General features: G+C 39.4%; 1 protein-coding gene across 1 annotated transcript in view; it reads left to right on the top strand.

The window, feature by feature from the left end:
* LOC306847481 (uncharacterized protein) overlaps window positions 1–10,168 on the top strand; it is a 42,520-nt gene extending 32,352 nt beyond the window's left edge. Inside the window, exons 16-20 of the mRNA XM_079381424.1 lie at window positions 1,364–1,537; window positions 2,513–2,686; window positions 3,921–4,094; window positions 8,747–8,920; window positions 9,994–10,168. Of these exons, the coding sequence (XP_079237550.1) occupies window positions 1,364–1,537; window positions 2,513–2,686; window positions 3,921–4,094; window positions 8,747–8,920; window positions 9,994–10,009 (712 nt within the window). The 3' untranslated portion in view covers window positions 10,010–10,168. The remainder of the gene's footprint in view (window positions 1–1,363; window positions 1,538–2,512; window positions 2,687–3,920; window positions 4,095–8,746; window positions 8,921–9,993) is intronic.
* Window positions 10,169–16,155: the final 5,987 nt, after the last annotated feature.

Here is a 16,155-nt window from a genome sequence, read left to right as displayed (position 1 = left end):
TATAAAATTATATGTAAAATTATAAAATTAAACGCATTAAAGGCATTCATTATAAACAAACAAAAAAAAATATCAGTATTATTTTTTTAAAGAATAAAAATAACATCAGAACTCGGCAAACAGTTGACTGGTCATCATTGCATCTTTACATAAGTCATATTAACAGATACATACAACGGCCAGTTTACAAAACATAAAGACGTAAACACAATCCATTTTCCCCAGTTTTGAAAATATGTGTCCATTTGTAATTTTAATGAGAAAGTCATTCTCTCCATATTTTGAACACTGGTTACAATGGCCAATAATTCAGACTTTGTTGGAGGTTCAGACTGTAGCCACTTTCGTGTTACAGCTGGTTGCTAATAGGATCTTTAATAAGTGCTTGTCTCTTACCATCAAACAAAATATAAATATCAAACCAAAAAACATTTTTTTTTTAAACTGAAGCTGAACTGAAACATACATCTCTCATTTGGCTCGAATACAAATGTTTCTATATTTGTGATGTAAAATTTGGTTGCTAAACTATTATTTATTATGTAAAAAAGGCTTTATATTTTACTTGTGTTCCAGCAGTCACGTAAAATATCATTCACGTGTGCAGAAATGTGTTTGGCAGAACGGCTGTATGGTGGTCACACTAACTGGCACAGTACAATTGAACATTTAAATTGAGTAGTGTAAATTTCCATGTTTGTTTGACTGTATTTTAGTTTGACGATGAGCTACGATGTCAAGAAATGCTATAAATGATATGCCACGAGGCTCTGGTCCAATCACTTGGATTTTTCTTTAAAACAGTGGAAACAACTTAAAATACATTTGGTCATATAGATAACAGGTAGATCATTCGAAACTGTAAATATTTTACTTTTATATGTGTGCACTTACAAAATAAAAACAAAACAATGTCACTTTTTTCACTTTTTTTTGTCACTTTTGTAAAATAAAGAAAAGAATCAGGATGCGGTTTCTGCCATCTCAGGTTCTTTGAACTTGTAGAGCACTTACCAAAAACTAACCAAAACTTGCTTTACAAGTTTTTATTTATCTTTGTGCATGTACAACTAAACCCCTGTAAAAAAATAAAATAAAATTTGTTCAATGGGTCACAGATGCTTATACTTTGTAGTTTAATTTAGAATGCACTTCTAATTTAACATTCTTATCTGGCCGGTGGCTATAATAATTGGTTAATGAATGTCAGTTAAAATTAGTTAGAAAAATTACGGTCAGGAAAATTAATCAAAATGAACATCTCTAGTTTGAATGTGAATATTTTACTGCCTCTATACATCACATTTGTAGTTCACACATTTAATTCTGTAATCTAATATCTGTTCACCATGCATCTTTACAGGTTGTGTAAGTGTGGTGTGACAGATGAAGGTTGTGCTGCTCTGGCTTCAGCTCTGAGATCAAACCCCTCACACCTGAGAGAACTGCAGCTGTCATTGAATGAACTAGGAGACTCAGGAGTGAAGCTGCTCTCTGATCTACTGAAGGATCTTCAATGTAAACTGGAGACACTGTGGTAAGATTGTATAAAGGTGTCAACATCATCCTCCATTTTCTTCATATGGTCAATAATGAACAAAATTAACAAAAACTAAAGACTTGAAAAATTGTCCTCTTAGGCTAACACTTCACTCATTCTTGATTAATTAATGCCTTCACTAAGCATTACTTTATGTTGAAGTATTAATTTAGGAATAAGACAAAAAACTTTAAGGCCTGCAAGATAATTGAAGAGTTTGTTGTTTAATCTTCATTTGATTCTTTGCAAATTTTAAAACAGTTTTTACTTACTTATACTTTGAATTCTATGCAGCTAACTTTAAATTCAGGGGGATAAAAGTCCCCTCTGCTTAATTTGAGTCGGGGTCCTGATCACCCTGTCAGGTTTATTTTATAATAAGAACTGTCTGGATGTACCGTATTCAGCTTTCTGGTGGGGGTAGTTGTGGCCTAATGGTTAGAGAGTTGGACTCATAACCCAAAAGTTGCAAGTTTGAGTCTCGGTACCGGCAGGGATTGTAGGTGGAGGGAGTGAATGTACAGGGGTCTCTTCCACCCTCAATAACACAACTGAGACCCTTGAGCAAGGCAAAGATCCCCCAACTGCTCCCTGAGAGCTGCAGTAGAAATGGCTTCCCACTACTCCGGGTGTGTGTTCGCAATGTGTGTGTTCACTACTCACTGCTGTGTGTGCACTTGGATGGGTTAAATGCAGACACAGATTCCGAATCCATATGGGACACCATGACCACACATTATATCCTTTAATGACTATTAATAACTTAAGTACTATTAATACTGTAATCTTCTGATTTCATTTTTAATAAAACTGATAACTGAGATGCAAAATGCCACCTGATTTGTTTTGTATGAACTCGTCTGAGTGGTGTAATAGCCACAATGAAAGTAACAATTGGCCAAATGAAAGTATCCATGATCTGAGCTGTAGATCCTGAACTGAGAGACGAAGGATTGTCATTGTTCTCTGCAGGTTGAATCATTGTGGTGTTACAGATAAAGGTTGTGCTGCTCTGGCTTCAGCTCTGAGATCAAACCCCTCACACCTGAGAGAACTGGATCTATCTGGAAATAAAGTAGGAGTGTCAGGAGTGAATCTGCTCTCTGATCTGCTTAAGGATTCTCACTGTAAACTGGAAAAACTGTGGTAAATCATCTCTCTGAGAATCTTTCTCTCTCTCTCTCTCTCTCTCTCTCTCACACACACACACACACACACACACACACACACACACTGAATGCAGGAGCATTATTTAGATGGTAACATATGCACTTAAAGGATTACTCCTGATAATTTACTCACCCCCATGTCATCGAAGATATGCTTTCTTTCTTCAGTCGCAAAGAAATTGTGTTTTTTGAGGAAAACATTCCAGTATTTCTCTCCATATAGTGGACTTGAATGGTGCTCAACGGATTGAAGGTTAAAAATGCAGTTTCAATGCAGCTTCAAAAGGCTCTAAACAATCCCAACCAAGGAATAAGGGTCTTATCTAGCAAAACGGTCTGTTATTTTCTAAAAAAAAATATAAAAATGTTTATACTTTTAACCTCAAATGCTCATCTTGTCTAGCTCTGCGATGCGCATGTGTACTCTATGCACTCCGGTTCGAAACAGTTAGGGTAGGTCGAAAAACTCCCATCTCATTTTCTCCTCCAACTTCAAAATTGTCCTTCATTGCTGTTTTACCTTTTTTGTAAAGGGCGTTTGACCTTCTTTGCATGTTCACTTTGTAAACACTGGGTCAGTATTTCTGCAGGGATGTAGCACAATTTTGAAGTTTATTTTAAGGTCCAATTCTCACTATTAACAAAATCATTAACTACGACATTTCCCTTAATAAATTCCTAATTTGCTGCTTATAGTTGCTAATGTTAGGTAGTTGGCACTAAGGTAGTTGCTTAGTTTAGTTATTGGGTAGGATTAGGGATGTAGAATTATGGTCATGCAGAATATGTGCTTTATAAGTACTAATAAACAGCCAATATGTTTAATATGCATGCTAACAAGCGACTAGTTAATAGTGAGAGTTGGTCTCTATACTGAAGTGTTACCGAAATCTGTTGTCTGGGACTACAGTCAGAAAAGTAATAAGAAATAATATACAAATAATAAACAATATTCATAATATTCTCTGATTCATATCTTAGAGAATTCTTTTCAGTATGTTTTCATATCATATACAGATGTGTTGTAAATTTCGTGGTACTCACATAAAGACGTTTTTCTATAATATTCTCCTCAAGCACCATGTAGAAGCGGGTCTGAACCACCTGATAATCATGTCGTGGAATAAGTCTCTTTCTGATTGTGAATTTCCTGCTTATCTAAGCTGTAGTTCCTGAACTGAGAGACTGAAGAGTGTCATTGTTCTCTACAGGTTGAGTAATTGTGGAGTCACAGATGAAGGTTGTGCTGCTCTGACTTCAGCTCTGAGATCAAACTCCTCACACCTGAGAGAACTGGATCTGTCATGGAATAAACTAGGAGACAAAGGAGTGAATCTGCTCTCTGATCTACTAAAGGATCCTTGCTGTAAACTGGAAACACTTTGGTAAGATTGTATAAATGTCTCAACATCATCCTCCATTTTGGTCTTATGGTCAGTATGAACAAAATTAAAAATTAAAAAAAATCCTTTTAGAAAACTGAAGATGATGTTGTTTTAATCTTTACATTCTTTCCAAATAATTTTGCAGTATATGATAGTATATGGTGATTGGACAATGTAAAGAATGATAACCGCTTTATATCATACAGATGTATTTAGGATTTGGTGGTATTCACATAAAACTTAAATTATTCTGATTTTTTCTGTTATTCAAATGAACCAAGCAAACTGTTTTTTTCTTATTTGCATGCAACAAAAATGACATCATCACAGCTCTTGCAAAAGTGTGCACTGACTTCGCTTGATCCCATTTCACCCGATATTATCCATCACATGTTTTTTTTTAACTTAAGGCAGGGCAACACTGACTGGAAAGATGTGGAAAGAACTCATAACATTATTTGCAAATATAAAGTTAGCACTTTATTTTACAGTCCTGTTCCTCATGTACATACTATGTAGTTATTATAGTAATTACAATAACTAGGTAATAGCTAGGTAATAACCCTGAACCTAACCTGAACATATCCCATGCAGTCACCTTTTATTACAGAACTTTCTTAAGTAGGTACACTGTAAGTACATGTAAGTGCACGTACTGTAAAATAACTGCAACTGATATAATGTAAGGGTTGGTGGTTGTAGAGAAGGGAGCGCTCGACAAAGAATAACAAAAGAGATTTATTTAGCATCAACACACATTACCATTACTAACTTAAGATCAGACAAACACAAAGGCAAAACTGAGGACTTATAAAGGGGCTGGAACAAACGAGGAAACAAGGTAATTGAATCAAACACAGGTGATGAATATAACTAATTAACAAAACTAGGTCAGAAACTAAAACAGGAAGAACCAAATAAAGACAAAAAGGAAACTAAACAAACAGTTCTGTTACAGATATCGCCCCCCTCCCGGAAGGTGCGTCCCGCACCGTAACAGTATCATCGGGGAGGGGGGGTGGGCGTCCTGGAGGCTGGAGCAGGACCAGGATGGGACAGGGAAGCCTCCAGGACGGATCAGGAGCCTTGGGAGACCATGGCAGGACTGGAGACTCGGGAGTCCATGGTGGATCCGGAGCCTTGGGAGGCCATGGCAGGACTGGAGATTCGGGAGGCCATGGCGGATCCGGGGCCTTGGGAGGCCATGGCAGGACTGGAGATTCGGGAGGCCATGGCGGATCAGGAGTCTTGGGAGGCCATGGCAGGACTGGAGACCCGGGAGGCCATGGCGGATCTGGAGCCTTGGGAGGCCATGGCAGGACTGGAGATTCGGGAGGCCATGGCGGATCTGGAGTCTTGGGAGACCATGGCGGATCAGGAGTCTCGGGCGGCCTTGGCGGATCGGGGTCCTTGGGCGGCCTTGGCGGATCGGGGTCCTTGGGCGGCCTTGGCGGATCGGGGTCCTTGGGCGGCCTTGGCGGATCGGGGTCCTTGGGCGGCCTTGGCGGATCGGGGTGCTCCGTGGCCTTGGCCCTTGGCCTGGCCACACAGACTGAGACTATATGGCCCCCCCCCCAAAATTTCTTTGGGAAAGTTCCCCTCTGGGGGCCACATTGGAGGAGAGGGTTCTTGAGGGCGCTCTGAAGGAACGGGCGCTTGAGGGCGCTCTGGAGGAGCGGGCGCTTGAGGGCGCTCTGGAGGAGCGGACGCTTGGGGGCGCTCTGGAGGAGCGGGCACTTGAGGGCGCTCTGGAGGAGCGGGCACTTGAGGGCGCTCTGGAGGCGCGGAGCTGGACGGAACCAGCGGAGACGAAGGAGAGCTGGACGGGACCAGCGTAGATGCAGGAGGGCGCTCTTGCAGCACGGACACTTGAGGGCGCTCTTGCAGCGCGGACACTTGAGGGCGCACGGGAGGCGCGGACACTTGAGGGCGCTCTTGCAGCGCGGACACTTGAGGGCGCACGGGAGGCGCGAAGCTGGATAGAACCAGCAGAGACGAAGGAGGGCTGGATGAGACCAGCGGAGACGCAGGAGGGTGCTCTGGCAGCACGGACACTTGGGGGCGCTCTTGCAGCGCGGATTCAAAGGGGCGCTCTTGTAGCGCGGACATTAGAGGGCGCACGGGAGGCGCGGGGCTGGACGGGACCAGCGGGAACTCAGGTGGGCTGGACGGAACCAGCGGGAACTCAGGTGGGCTGGACGGAACCAGCGGGAACTCAGGTGGGCTGGACGGAACCAGCGGGAACTCAGGTGGGCTGGACGGAACCAGCGGGAACTCAGGTGGGCTGGACGGAACCAGCGGGAACTCAGGTGGGCTGGACGGAACCAGCGGGAACTCAGGTGGGCACTTGCGAGGTGCCGGAATTGGTGGACTCAGACGAGGAGCAAGCACTGGAAGGCACTGGCGAGGAGCTGGCACTGGAGGGCGCTTGCGAGGAGCAGGTACTGGAGGGCACTGGCGAGGAGCAGGCAATGGATGGCACTGGCGAGGAGCAGGCAATGGAGGGAATGACATGCCCTCAAACTCAATTAAAATCCCCACCGGCACCTGTTTTTCCCCCCTCGGTGGTTCGGGGGAACCGTTATTGGCGGCGGAATCCCTTTTCTCCGCGGACGGCGCAACGTTCATCGCCCCTTGCGGCGGAATCCTCCTCGCCGTGGGCGGAACATTCATCGCCGTGTACGGCGGAATCCTCTTCGTCGCGGACGACGCAACGTTCATCGCCCCTTGCGGCGGAATCCTCCTCGCCGCGGGCGGAACATTCATCGCCGTCTCAGGCGGAACGAATTTCTCTTGGGCGGTGGGTAAGGGCGAGCGGCGAATGGCGACCCGTTCTCCCCAAAACGGGTGGCCTGGGTAAGCCGCGACAGGCAGCCTAACATCCCACGCAGAACGGGCAGGGGCGAGCCGCGAACGGCGGCGAGAACCCCCGCAAACGACGGGAACGAGCTTGAGCATCCCAAGCGTTGATCTCGTCTTCAGTTGGCGGTCTGATCTTCTGTATGGGTTGGTGGTTGTAGAGAAGGGAGCGCTCGACAAAGAATAACAAAAGAGATTTATTTAGCATCAACACACATTACCATTACTAACTTAAGATCAGACAAACACAAAGGCAAAACTGAGGACTTATAAAGGGGCTGGAACAAACGAGGAAACAAGGTAATTGAATCAAACACAGGTGATGAATATAACTAATTAACAAAACTAGGTCAGAAACTAAAACAGGAAGAACCAAATAAAGACAAAAAGGAAACTAAACAAACAGTTCTGTTACATATAAACACTTCCTAAAACAATATATATGTAAGTATGTAAGCATTTCAAAGAATATTATAGGCAATATGAATTTACTTAGATTCTCTTCACTGCCTCAAATGTTTCAGAGATTATTGCACTGCTTTCCATTTTAAGTGATTTTGTTTTGTAAAGCAGTTTATGTATAAGCTGGTAAAACAAAACCCTTTTAATGCATTACCTGCAAAAACTGTTTGTAGGCTTTAAGTTTATAGACCAAAATAACATAAAATAACATAAAAGTAATTTTAAAAAATGAATAGAAGTAATATATATATGGTTTACAAAACTGGTTTTCCCAGTAAAATTACTATATTACAGTACAGTTTAGTATAGTAATTAACTGTACTATATTTTGCACTTTTATGTTAATGTCTTTACTTACTGTTTTCTTTACTCTCTTTATATTAATGATATATCTTAAATAATATCTTTATTTAGGTAATTTCTTTTGTATATTTAAAATAATAAAATGCATAAAATACACAATTGTTTTTAATTAATCATCCTCAATATAATTTATAATTTATATATATATAAAATTTATATATTCAAAAATTTCAGCACTCGGTCATCTTTCGTGATTTATTCAATAATACTTTCACAAAGAGTTTATTTTAAAAGACATGGGACTAATGATCATAAGGTGGAAACTCTCATTACAGGTGCTTCCTGTCACAAGAGTTTAACAGACTAAATCAGCAAATCCTAAAACGACACGTCCGCACAAACAGACAAACTCCAAAATCCCATCAACATTACAAAACACTCGATGCATTAACACACACAAATGATCAAACCTCAACCTTCAAGTAACAAAACATCCAAACACAACCATATTTTCAAACCTTCAAGTAGAGAAAGTGCGGAGGGCGATCTGATGTCTCAGGCTACTTAAGCCATTCGTTATTTACAATACTGATACATATACAAATTGTAATTAAAGAAAACAAGAAAGACCTAAATCTCCATTAAGATCTAAAAGGGAAATGGATTTTAATCAATGTATCCAGTAAGCTTCAAGTTTCAAAATATTTTTTTCTACTTTTCCACCTCTTCTATGATTTATTAGTTTTCTAATACCTTTACAGGTTAACTATTTTTCATGAATTTCATGATTGAGGTAATGGAAATGTCTACCAGTTGGCAAGTTTATATCACTTCTCTTATTGAAAGATATATGTTCGCTAAAATTAGTTTTTAACGGATGAATGGTTTTTCCAATATACATTTTTGGACAAATTAACATAAATCACATCACATTAAATCACTTTTGATGTAGAGCAAGTGATTAATGATTTAATGAAAGACACTTTTCCATATTTTTTCCCAATATGTTCTGTGGATTTGAAAAACAGGTTGAGTTATTGTGGCGTCACAGATGAAGGTTGTGCTGCTCTGGCTTCAGCTCTGAGATCAAACCCCTCACACCTGAGACAACTGAATCTGACTGGAAATAAACTAGGAGACAAAGGAGTGAATCTGCTCTCTGATCTACTGAAGGATCCTCACTGTAAACTGGAGAAACCGTGGTAAGATTGTATGTTGTAATGTGTAAACATTTCATTTTCCTTTTTATGAATAACGAACCAAATTAAAACCAAAACTAATTAAGACTTAAAAGTGTCTTGTCAGATAATTGAAGAGGATATTTAATGTCGTGAGATTCTTTCCAAAGTCTCTGACTTAATTTTACTATCTTTACGGTAAGTATAAACAACTGGATGATGCAAAGATTAGTGGTGATTAAAAATGTTTACATTTTAATTTAAAGTTAATATATTTCCTTATTCTTAGGTTACTTTCTAGGTAATTGCTATTACACTGTATAACATGTTTAATACGAGTTTGATTCTGTTTGCAGTTTGTATTGTCATTTAAAAACAATACAATATTTTACTTTTATCATTGACTACATTTACATGCACCCTCATAATGAGATTTATTCATGTAAACACAGTACTTCAATCAAATTGATGTGATTAAGCTCACTATTGTAGTAACCATAATCTTGGTGAAATATGTGGCTATGCCAAACAGGCATGTAAACACATTAATCGCAATATTACTGCTGTGCATGTGTTTGGACGTACACGAATATGTTGTTCACACAAATCCATGAATGAACTCTGACATCTGAAGTTTTCTCTCTACTACGAATCTCTGAACTCTGTCATCAACACACTGCCACCAGTCTCTGCTCCTTATTTTCAACCAGAGATGGCGTGAAGAACACAATGGCAGTGTAGGCAACCCTGTTTGCAGAGGCACATTTAGATGTTCATCACAGTGACAAATAACCATCCTGTACATCCGTAGAAATGTGTTTTGCATTTGACTAGGGTAGAACAGTGACCAGTAAAACATCTACTCTGTGCGAGTTCATCATTTGTGCTGTGCATTGGGATATGTGAATAATGGCTGTCAAAATAACCACACTCTTTCCGCTCATTGTGCTTGTCAGCGTTGATTGGTTATCGCGCACCTGACGAGGTAATCAGAACGGTCACAGGTGTAGCTCGTCTGCACTGCCTATATCTGGCTAGCGTTTCTGTGGTGTGTTGTCAGATTGTTGTTGCTCATGTCCTGTCTTGCTCTCTGTCAGTCCTTCTAGTTCCTGAGTCTGTTTTCGCCTGCTTGCTGTTCTTGATTCCTGGATGGTGAGGACTGGTCGGAGTGATCCTCTGCCTGTGCTGGAGACTCTGACCTGCCGGATTATCTGCACTTCTACTGTCGCTGTGTTTTGGCGTTGTCTAATAAAGACTATGTATTTAACTCGCAATTGGATCTTGACTTTCTGTTTCTTGACACTCATAGTGCAGATAGTTTTCTCTAGCTGTTCTAAAGTGGATAATGGAGTAATGTCACATATTTGACAGTCTGTGTTTTACTTTCAGCGTTTAGATGTTAGTCTGATCTTCTTTGGATCAGCTGATGGTGAATAAAGAGTCACTACAGACAAACATCACATTCAACAGAATCAACAGACACAAACCCATAATGATCATCACACACACTTGTGTTTCTGTAACTTTCTAGAATGATCCAATTCTTGACCATATTGGTGTTACATGTCTGTGTTTTCCCCTGTGACCTAGTTTTGCCAATGTTTAATTTAATTAGTCATTGAGTTCACCTGTCGAGCCCTCGTTATCTGCACTATATTAGTTCCTGTCCTTTGAGTTTGAGTTTGTCGGTTATTGTTGATGTCTACATGTTTGTGCAGCCTGCTTCTAAGATTTCCTTGTATCCTCTCCTTGGATTATTATTAAATGTTTGAATTTAGATATTTCTCCTTCGTTGTGCGCCTTCCTCAGCACAACTCGTAACAGAATAACCGACCAAAAACAGAAGTATAGCGGCGTGTTTTTCCCTCGTTTTGTTTTCCGTTTTTGCCAGTTTTTTATTTCTTAGTCGTGTGATCCTGCAGTCCTCGTCCTCCTGCTGGAGCACACCGAGGATTTCGTGTTCCTGGCGAATTACACGAGCTACCCGGACAGCTGCCTCTGCTCGTTTTATCAAGCTGGACTGAACACCTCCACACGAGCGCAGTTGTCTGGGGTCGGTCCTTGAGAGAGCCTCGCCGCATTTGTCGAGTGGGTGCTGGTGTACTGCAAATCGAAACTCACCGTGGACATCACGGATAATGACACCAGCCCCACTCGGGACCCAGTGCCCAGTCATCTACCACCCCGCACGTGGAGCTGCCCGAGCCCACCACAGACGGAGAGCCAGAGCCTGCTGCGGTCGTTGAGCCATCGCCATCAGGAGCGGCAGAGCTGCCGATCGTCTCAGAGCCCGAGCCCCAAGTGTCTGACCAGGTGCGAGAGCCGACAGTTCAAGCGACGGTGGATGTAGCTGTGGAGACCACTGGGGGTGAGCACGAACTGGACCTGGGAGACCTCATAGACTTCCACTCTGACACACTCATCCTTCAGTCATCTCCAGAGTTATATGCCTGGCAATTTATCCCACCCAACCTCCCTCTCCCACCTCCTCTTATTAATCTGGTCCCTGTTTCAACACCTTCATCGCTGGATTTCGTCAGCCTCTCTGCTCACCCTCAGCTCACCATCTGTGGCGTGGGCTCGCCGCTGGTCTGCCGATCTCCAGCTCCATTGGCGTTGAGTCTGGAGGATACCTCGACTCCGCCCTCAGCCTCTGAGACCCAGACTCCACCTCGGTCCTGCCACCCAGCGGCTCCACCTTGGCTTCCAGCTCCCTCGTCTCCACCGGAGCCCATCAGTCCACCAGCTCCGACGGGCTTCCACGTCCCTCCGGCTCCGCCTTGGTCAGTAGTTGAGTTAACCTGTCGAGCCCTCGTTATCTGCACTATATTAGTTCCTGTCCTTTGAGTTTGACGGTTATTGTTGATGTCTACATGTTTGTGCAGCCTGCTTCTAAGATTTCCTTGTATCCTCTCCTTGGATTATTATTAAATGTTTGAATTTAGATATTTCTCCTTCGTCGTGTGCCTTCCTCAGCACAACCGTAACAATTGGTTATATTACAAACATTGCAACTTATTTGTCAGTGAACTATGATCTCAGGTACAGGCAGGGGCATAGCCATCATTTCAGAAGTGAGGGGGTGAGAAATGTTTTATGTATGTGTGTGTGTATATATGTATGCATGTATGTGTGTGTGTATATATATATATATATATATATTATTATTTATTTTTATTTTTTTTAAATAAGTCTCTTCTGCTCACCAAGCCTGCATTTATTTAATCCAAAATAGTTTTACTATGTACAACTGCTTTCTATTTGAATATGTTGGAAAATGTAATTTATTTCTGTGATCAAAGCTGAATTTTCAGCATCTTTACTCCAAGCTTCAGTGTCACATGATCCTTCAGAAATCATGCTGATGTGCTGCTCAAGAAATCTTTTTTTTTTAATTATTATTTAAAACAGTTGAGTAATTTTTTTCAGGATTCTTTGAATAGAAAGATCCAAAGATCAGCATTCATCTGAAATTTTGGAAAGGAAATGATAGAAAATAATAGTTTTATTTAGCAAAGATGGTTTAAATTGATCAAATGATGATAAAGATTTATAGATTTATGAAAGATTTTATTTATACAAAAATATTTATATTTCAGATAAATGCTGTTCTTCTGAACTTTCTATTAATCAAAGAAACCTGAAAAAATTCTACTCAGCTATCTTCAACATAAGTTTTTTTTTTTTTTTTTTTTAAGCAGCAAATCAGAATATTAGAATGATTTCTGAAAGATCATGTGACTGGAGCAATTTACATTTTAAAACATATTCAAATAGAAAACATAATTTTAAATAGTGAAAATATTTCAGAATTGTACTGTTTTGCTGTAGGCCTACTTAGGATCAAAGCAGAAAAAAGAAACTTCTTTAAAAAACATAAAAAAATCTTAATGTTCAAAAACTTTTGGCTGGTAGTGTATAGGCAACTTTAATTTTTCTCTTTTTCTAGCTTTTAATTGGCTTAGAGATCATATACACTGCTGGACAATAACCAATAATAATGATTTGTTTATATACTACAAACACTTTTTTTTATCCCATGAGGCAGAATAGTTTCTATACTGTAATGAATGCTATGTCAATTAGCACTGCGTTGTTCATATACGTTATTTATTACATGCAGATGACTTGAAAAACACAAATAAACCATATATCGTCGCAATCGCAATTCCAAACTCATCGGGGTTTTTTTCTGTGAAAACAGCTGTTTTCATCCATTTAATATATTAGTTACACCACAGAAACGCTCATTACACTGCATGTAATGAGCGTTTAGCGCTCCGTGATGTTCATCTCGCCTTATTCTGGGTCCGAATAAAACATCAGGTCATGCAACAGACTATCCTGTCTCTTTGAATTTAAATCTATATTTATTCACACCGGCTCTTGAAAACCTTTATGCCAACACACTTGCCCAAAAAAGTGCGGGGGACGAATTTACGTGATATTAAAAGTGGCAGGGACGCGCGTGTCCCCTGCGTAATCTACGCCCCTGGGTACAGGCCACAGACCTGAGAGAAACCATGCATCCACCTCAGAAGAGCTCTGATATGTGATGAGACGAAATCACTGGATGTCTGTCTAGCCTATAAAAATGCAACTTTTAAGTAATGGCTAACACTTTATAATAAGTATACACTAATAAAGTTAAGAAGTTCCAGCAATAAGCTCTCTTGTTACTGGGGGACCTCATCCTGTGATCGATCGTTGAAGAGAGAGGAGCAAGAGGTGTTCTGAGGCTGGACAATAATGATCATTTCCAAACTGGGCATGTGTGTCATTGAAACAATATAAGTGTGCTGTGCTGTATTTGCCTAGGAGACTCTTTATTTATGTTTGGCATGTGATTGCATTACTTTACTAGTATATTACCGCTAGCACATGTATCCACTCAAGCAGGGATAGTAATTCACGTGTCTAAGTTCATCTTGCCGTATTGCTTTCTTAAGTTCTAATGCTTTATTTCATAGTTTAAGTGATGTTAAGTACTAAATTTGCAGTATTTATTGTATATTGTGTTGATTGGCAGTATCATGTTGTTCTTTGCATTTATCGTTCGACTTAATGACGCAACAAAAATATAATGATCTTTTGCCTACTTTTTTCTCTGTGAGTTTCTAGCGGCACTACATAGTACTACAATAATGTTTATTTTCAGTATATGTTAAATATAGGGCTGCAGCTAATGATTATTTTTATCATCGACTAATCTATTGGTTATTTTTTCGATTAGTCGACTAATCTATTGATTATTTTTCAATTAATCTATTTTTATTTTCTTATCAGTAGATGAATTCTTTAGTTAAACTATCAATAAATAATAACAGTAACTTCTGCTATTAATCTTAATATTTTATTCAAATGTTTTCTCATAATTAATACTTTGCAAAAATAAATAATAACAACAAAAATGAAAATAATAACAAATAAAGAAAAATAATAACAAGAAGAGAAAAAGAAAGAAATTATAATAACAATAAATAATTAATAAAAATAAAAATGAAAGAAAATTACAATAAATAAAAAAGAAGAAAAAGAAAAATAATTGCAATAAATAATTAATAAAAAATAAAAAAGGAAGCAAGAAAGAAAGAAGGAATTACAGGGCAGTGAATCAATAGAAATGCACATGCTGTTTGGGACTGACAGCAGTTGCTTACAGGTGAGAGACTTAAGAGAATAAAGTTTTATTTATTCAGCAGATTAAAACATTGAATACATGTATGAACGAACAACTAAAGTCGCATTCAGGGCATTAGAGCGACAGAATCAAAAATGGCGTCATTACACTGGGAAGTTTTATCACAGTTGACAGCCCGTTTTTAATAAAGCAGCCCAGTCGAGGCTTGTCCAATCCAACACACAGTTAAACAACTAACAACGACTTTAAATGCTTTGTTAGCGAGTGTAGAGAGCAGACCACATCTAGACAAATGTCCACTGTCAAAGACTTCTGAGCAAGCAACGCCCTGTGCTCTGACTGTGTTGTCCATTCTTAATTTTCTTATTAAAATCTGGAACTGAATCCTGCTTCAGGTGTCCTTACAGACACACCAGTGTGAACACAACTAGTGCACATACAGTTAGAATGAATCCTTTCCCACAAAAGTACTTAAATCATTAACAAACTATTAGTTGATAGTTTATTCGTAGTTAATATATTGTAGTCTCTACACATTGTTAATAGGCTATATATAAATAGTGTTCTTCTTTCTTTGTCACTGTAATTAACACAATCATTGTTTAATTAGCTCGTGGTAAAGTAATTATTAATTGGTTATTAGGAGAGAATAGTTATCATTTAAGATTAGATCACAGAAAATGCTTTAAGTGCTTTAAACTAAACTTTATTGAACATTAATTTGAGTCATATTCAGGGCTCCTTAAAATGTTTACAAGGACACACACACACACACATATTGGAAAATGTGGTTTACGGTGACCCTCCGTAGGCGTTTTTTTTTTTTTTTTTAACCCCACCAAACCCATCAAAGAAAGAAATGTGTGTGTGTGTGTGTGTGTGTGTGCATGTTTATGTGGTTTATGAGGACACAAATTTGTATAATGACATGGGTATGACAGAGGTATTACAATATGAAGGTGGTTTATGGTTTATTCAAAAGGCTTAAAAAACATACTAAATGGTGTTTTTTTGAAAATCTAAAAATGCACAAAGTCTCCTGTGAGGGCTAGGTTTATGTGTAGGGTTGGTGTAGGGCAATAGCACACACAGTTTGTTCAGTATAAAAACCATTACACCTATGGAGAGTCCCCATAAACCACAAAAACTAACATGAGTGTGTGTGTGTGTGTGTGTGTATGTAATATATATATGTGTGTGTGTGTGTGTGTTTTGGCATTTTCTGTAACCTAACCTAAAATAAGAACTATATATGGTTAAGTTGTTAACAGAGCAGAACTCTAGAGTACATTAATGTATTGACTGTAGTTTATAAACTGCATTAACTATAAACTAATAGTTTGCAAGGGATTTATAAGTACTTTATTACTGTATATTTATTATAAAATGTTACTAAATAATGATCCAAAGTTAATAACAATCAACAAACCGCTGTTTCCTTCAGGTCAATTCTCGATATCTGTCATCTGATCCAATATTGAAGCGATGCTGTAGTTGTTTGTCTCCAGTGCCAGAAGCTTCTGTATGTAGTTTTGAGGCAAGTCGTTCTGTTGAGCCCCTAAACACACAACCTAGATGGAGAATGAGATGAGATGAGCATTTAAATGAAGAGACATTC

Source organism: Barbus barbus (assembly GCF_936440315.1).
Source record: "Barbus barbus genome assembly, chromosome: 27".
In the NCBI taxonomy this organism is placed as follows: Eukaryota; Metazoa; Chordata; class Actinopteri; order Cypriniformes; family Cyprinidae; genus Barbus; species Barbus barbus.
This window is presented reverse-complemented; position numbering and strand designations above follow the sequence as displayed.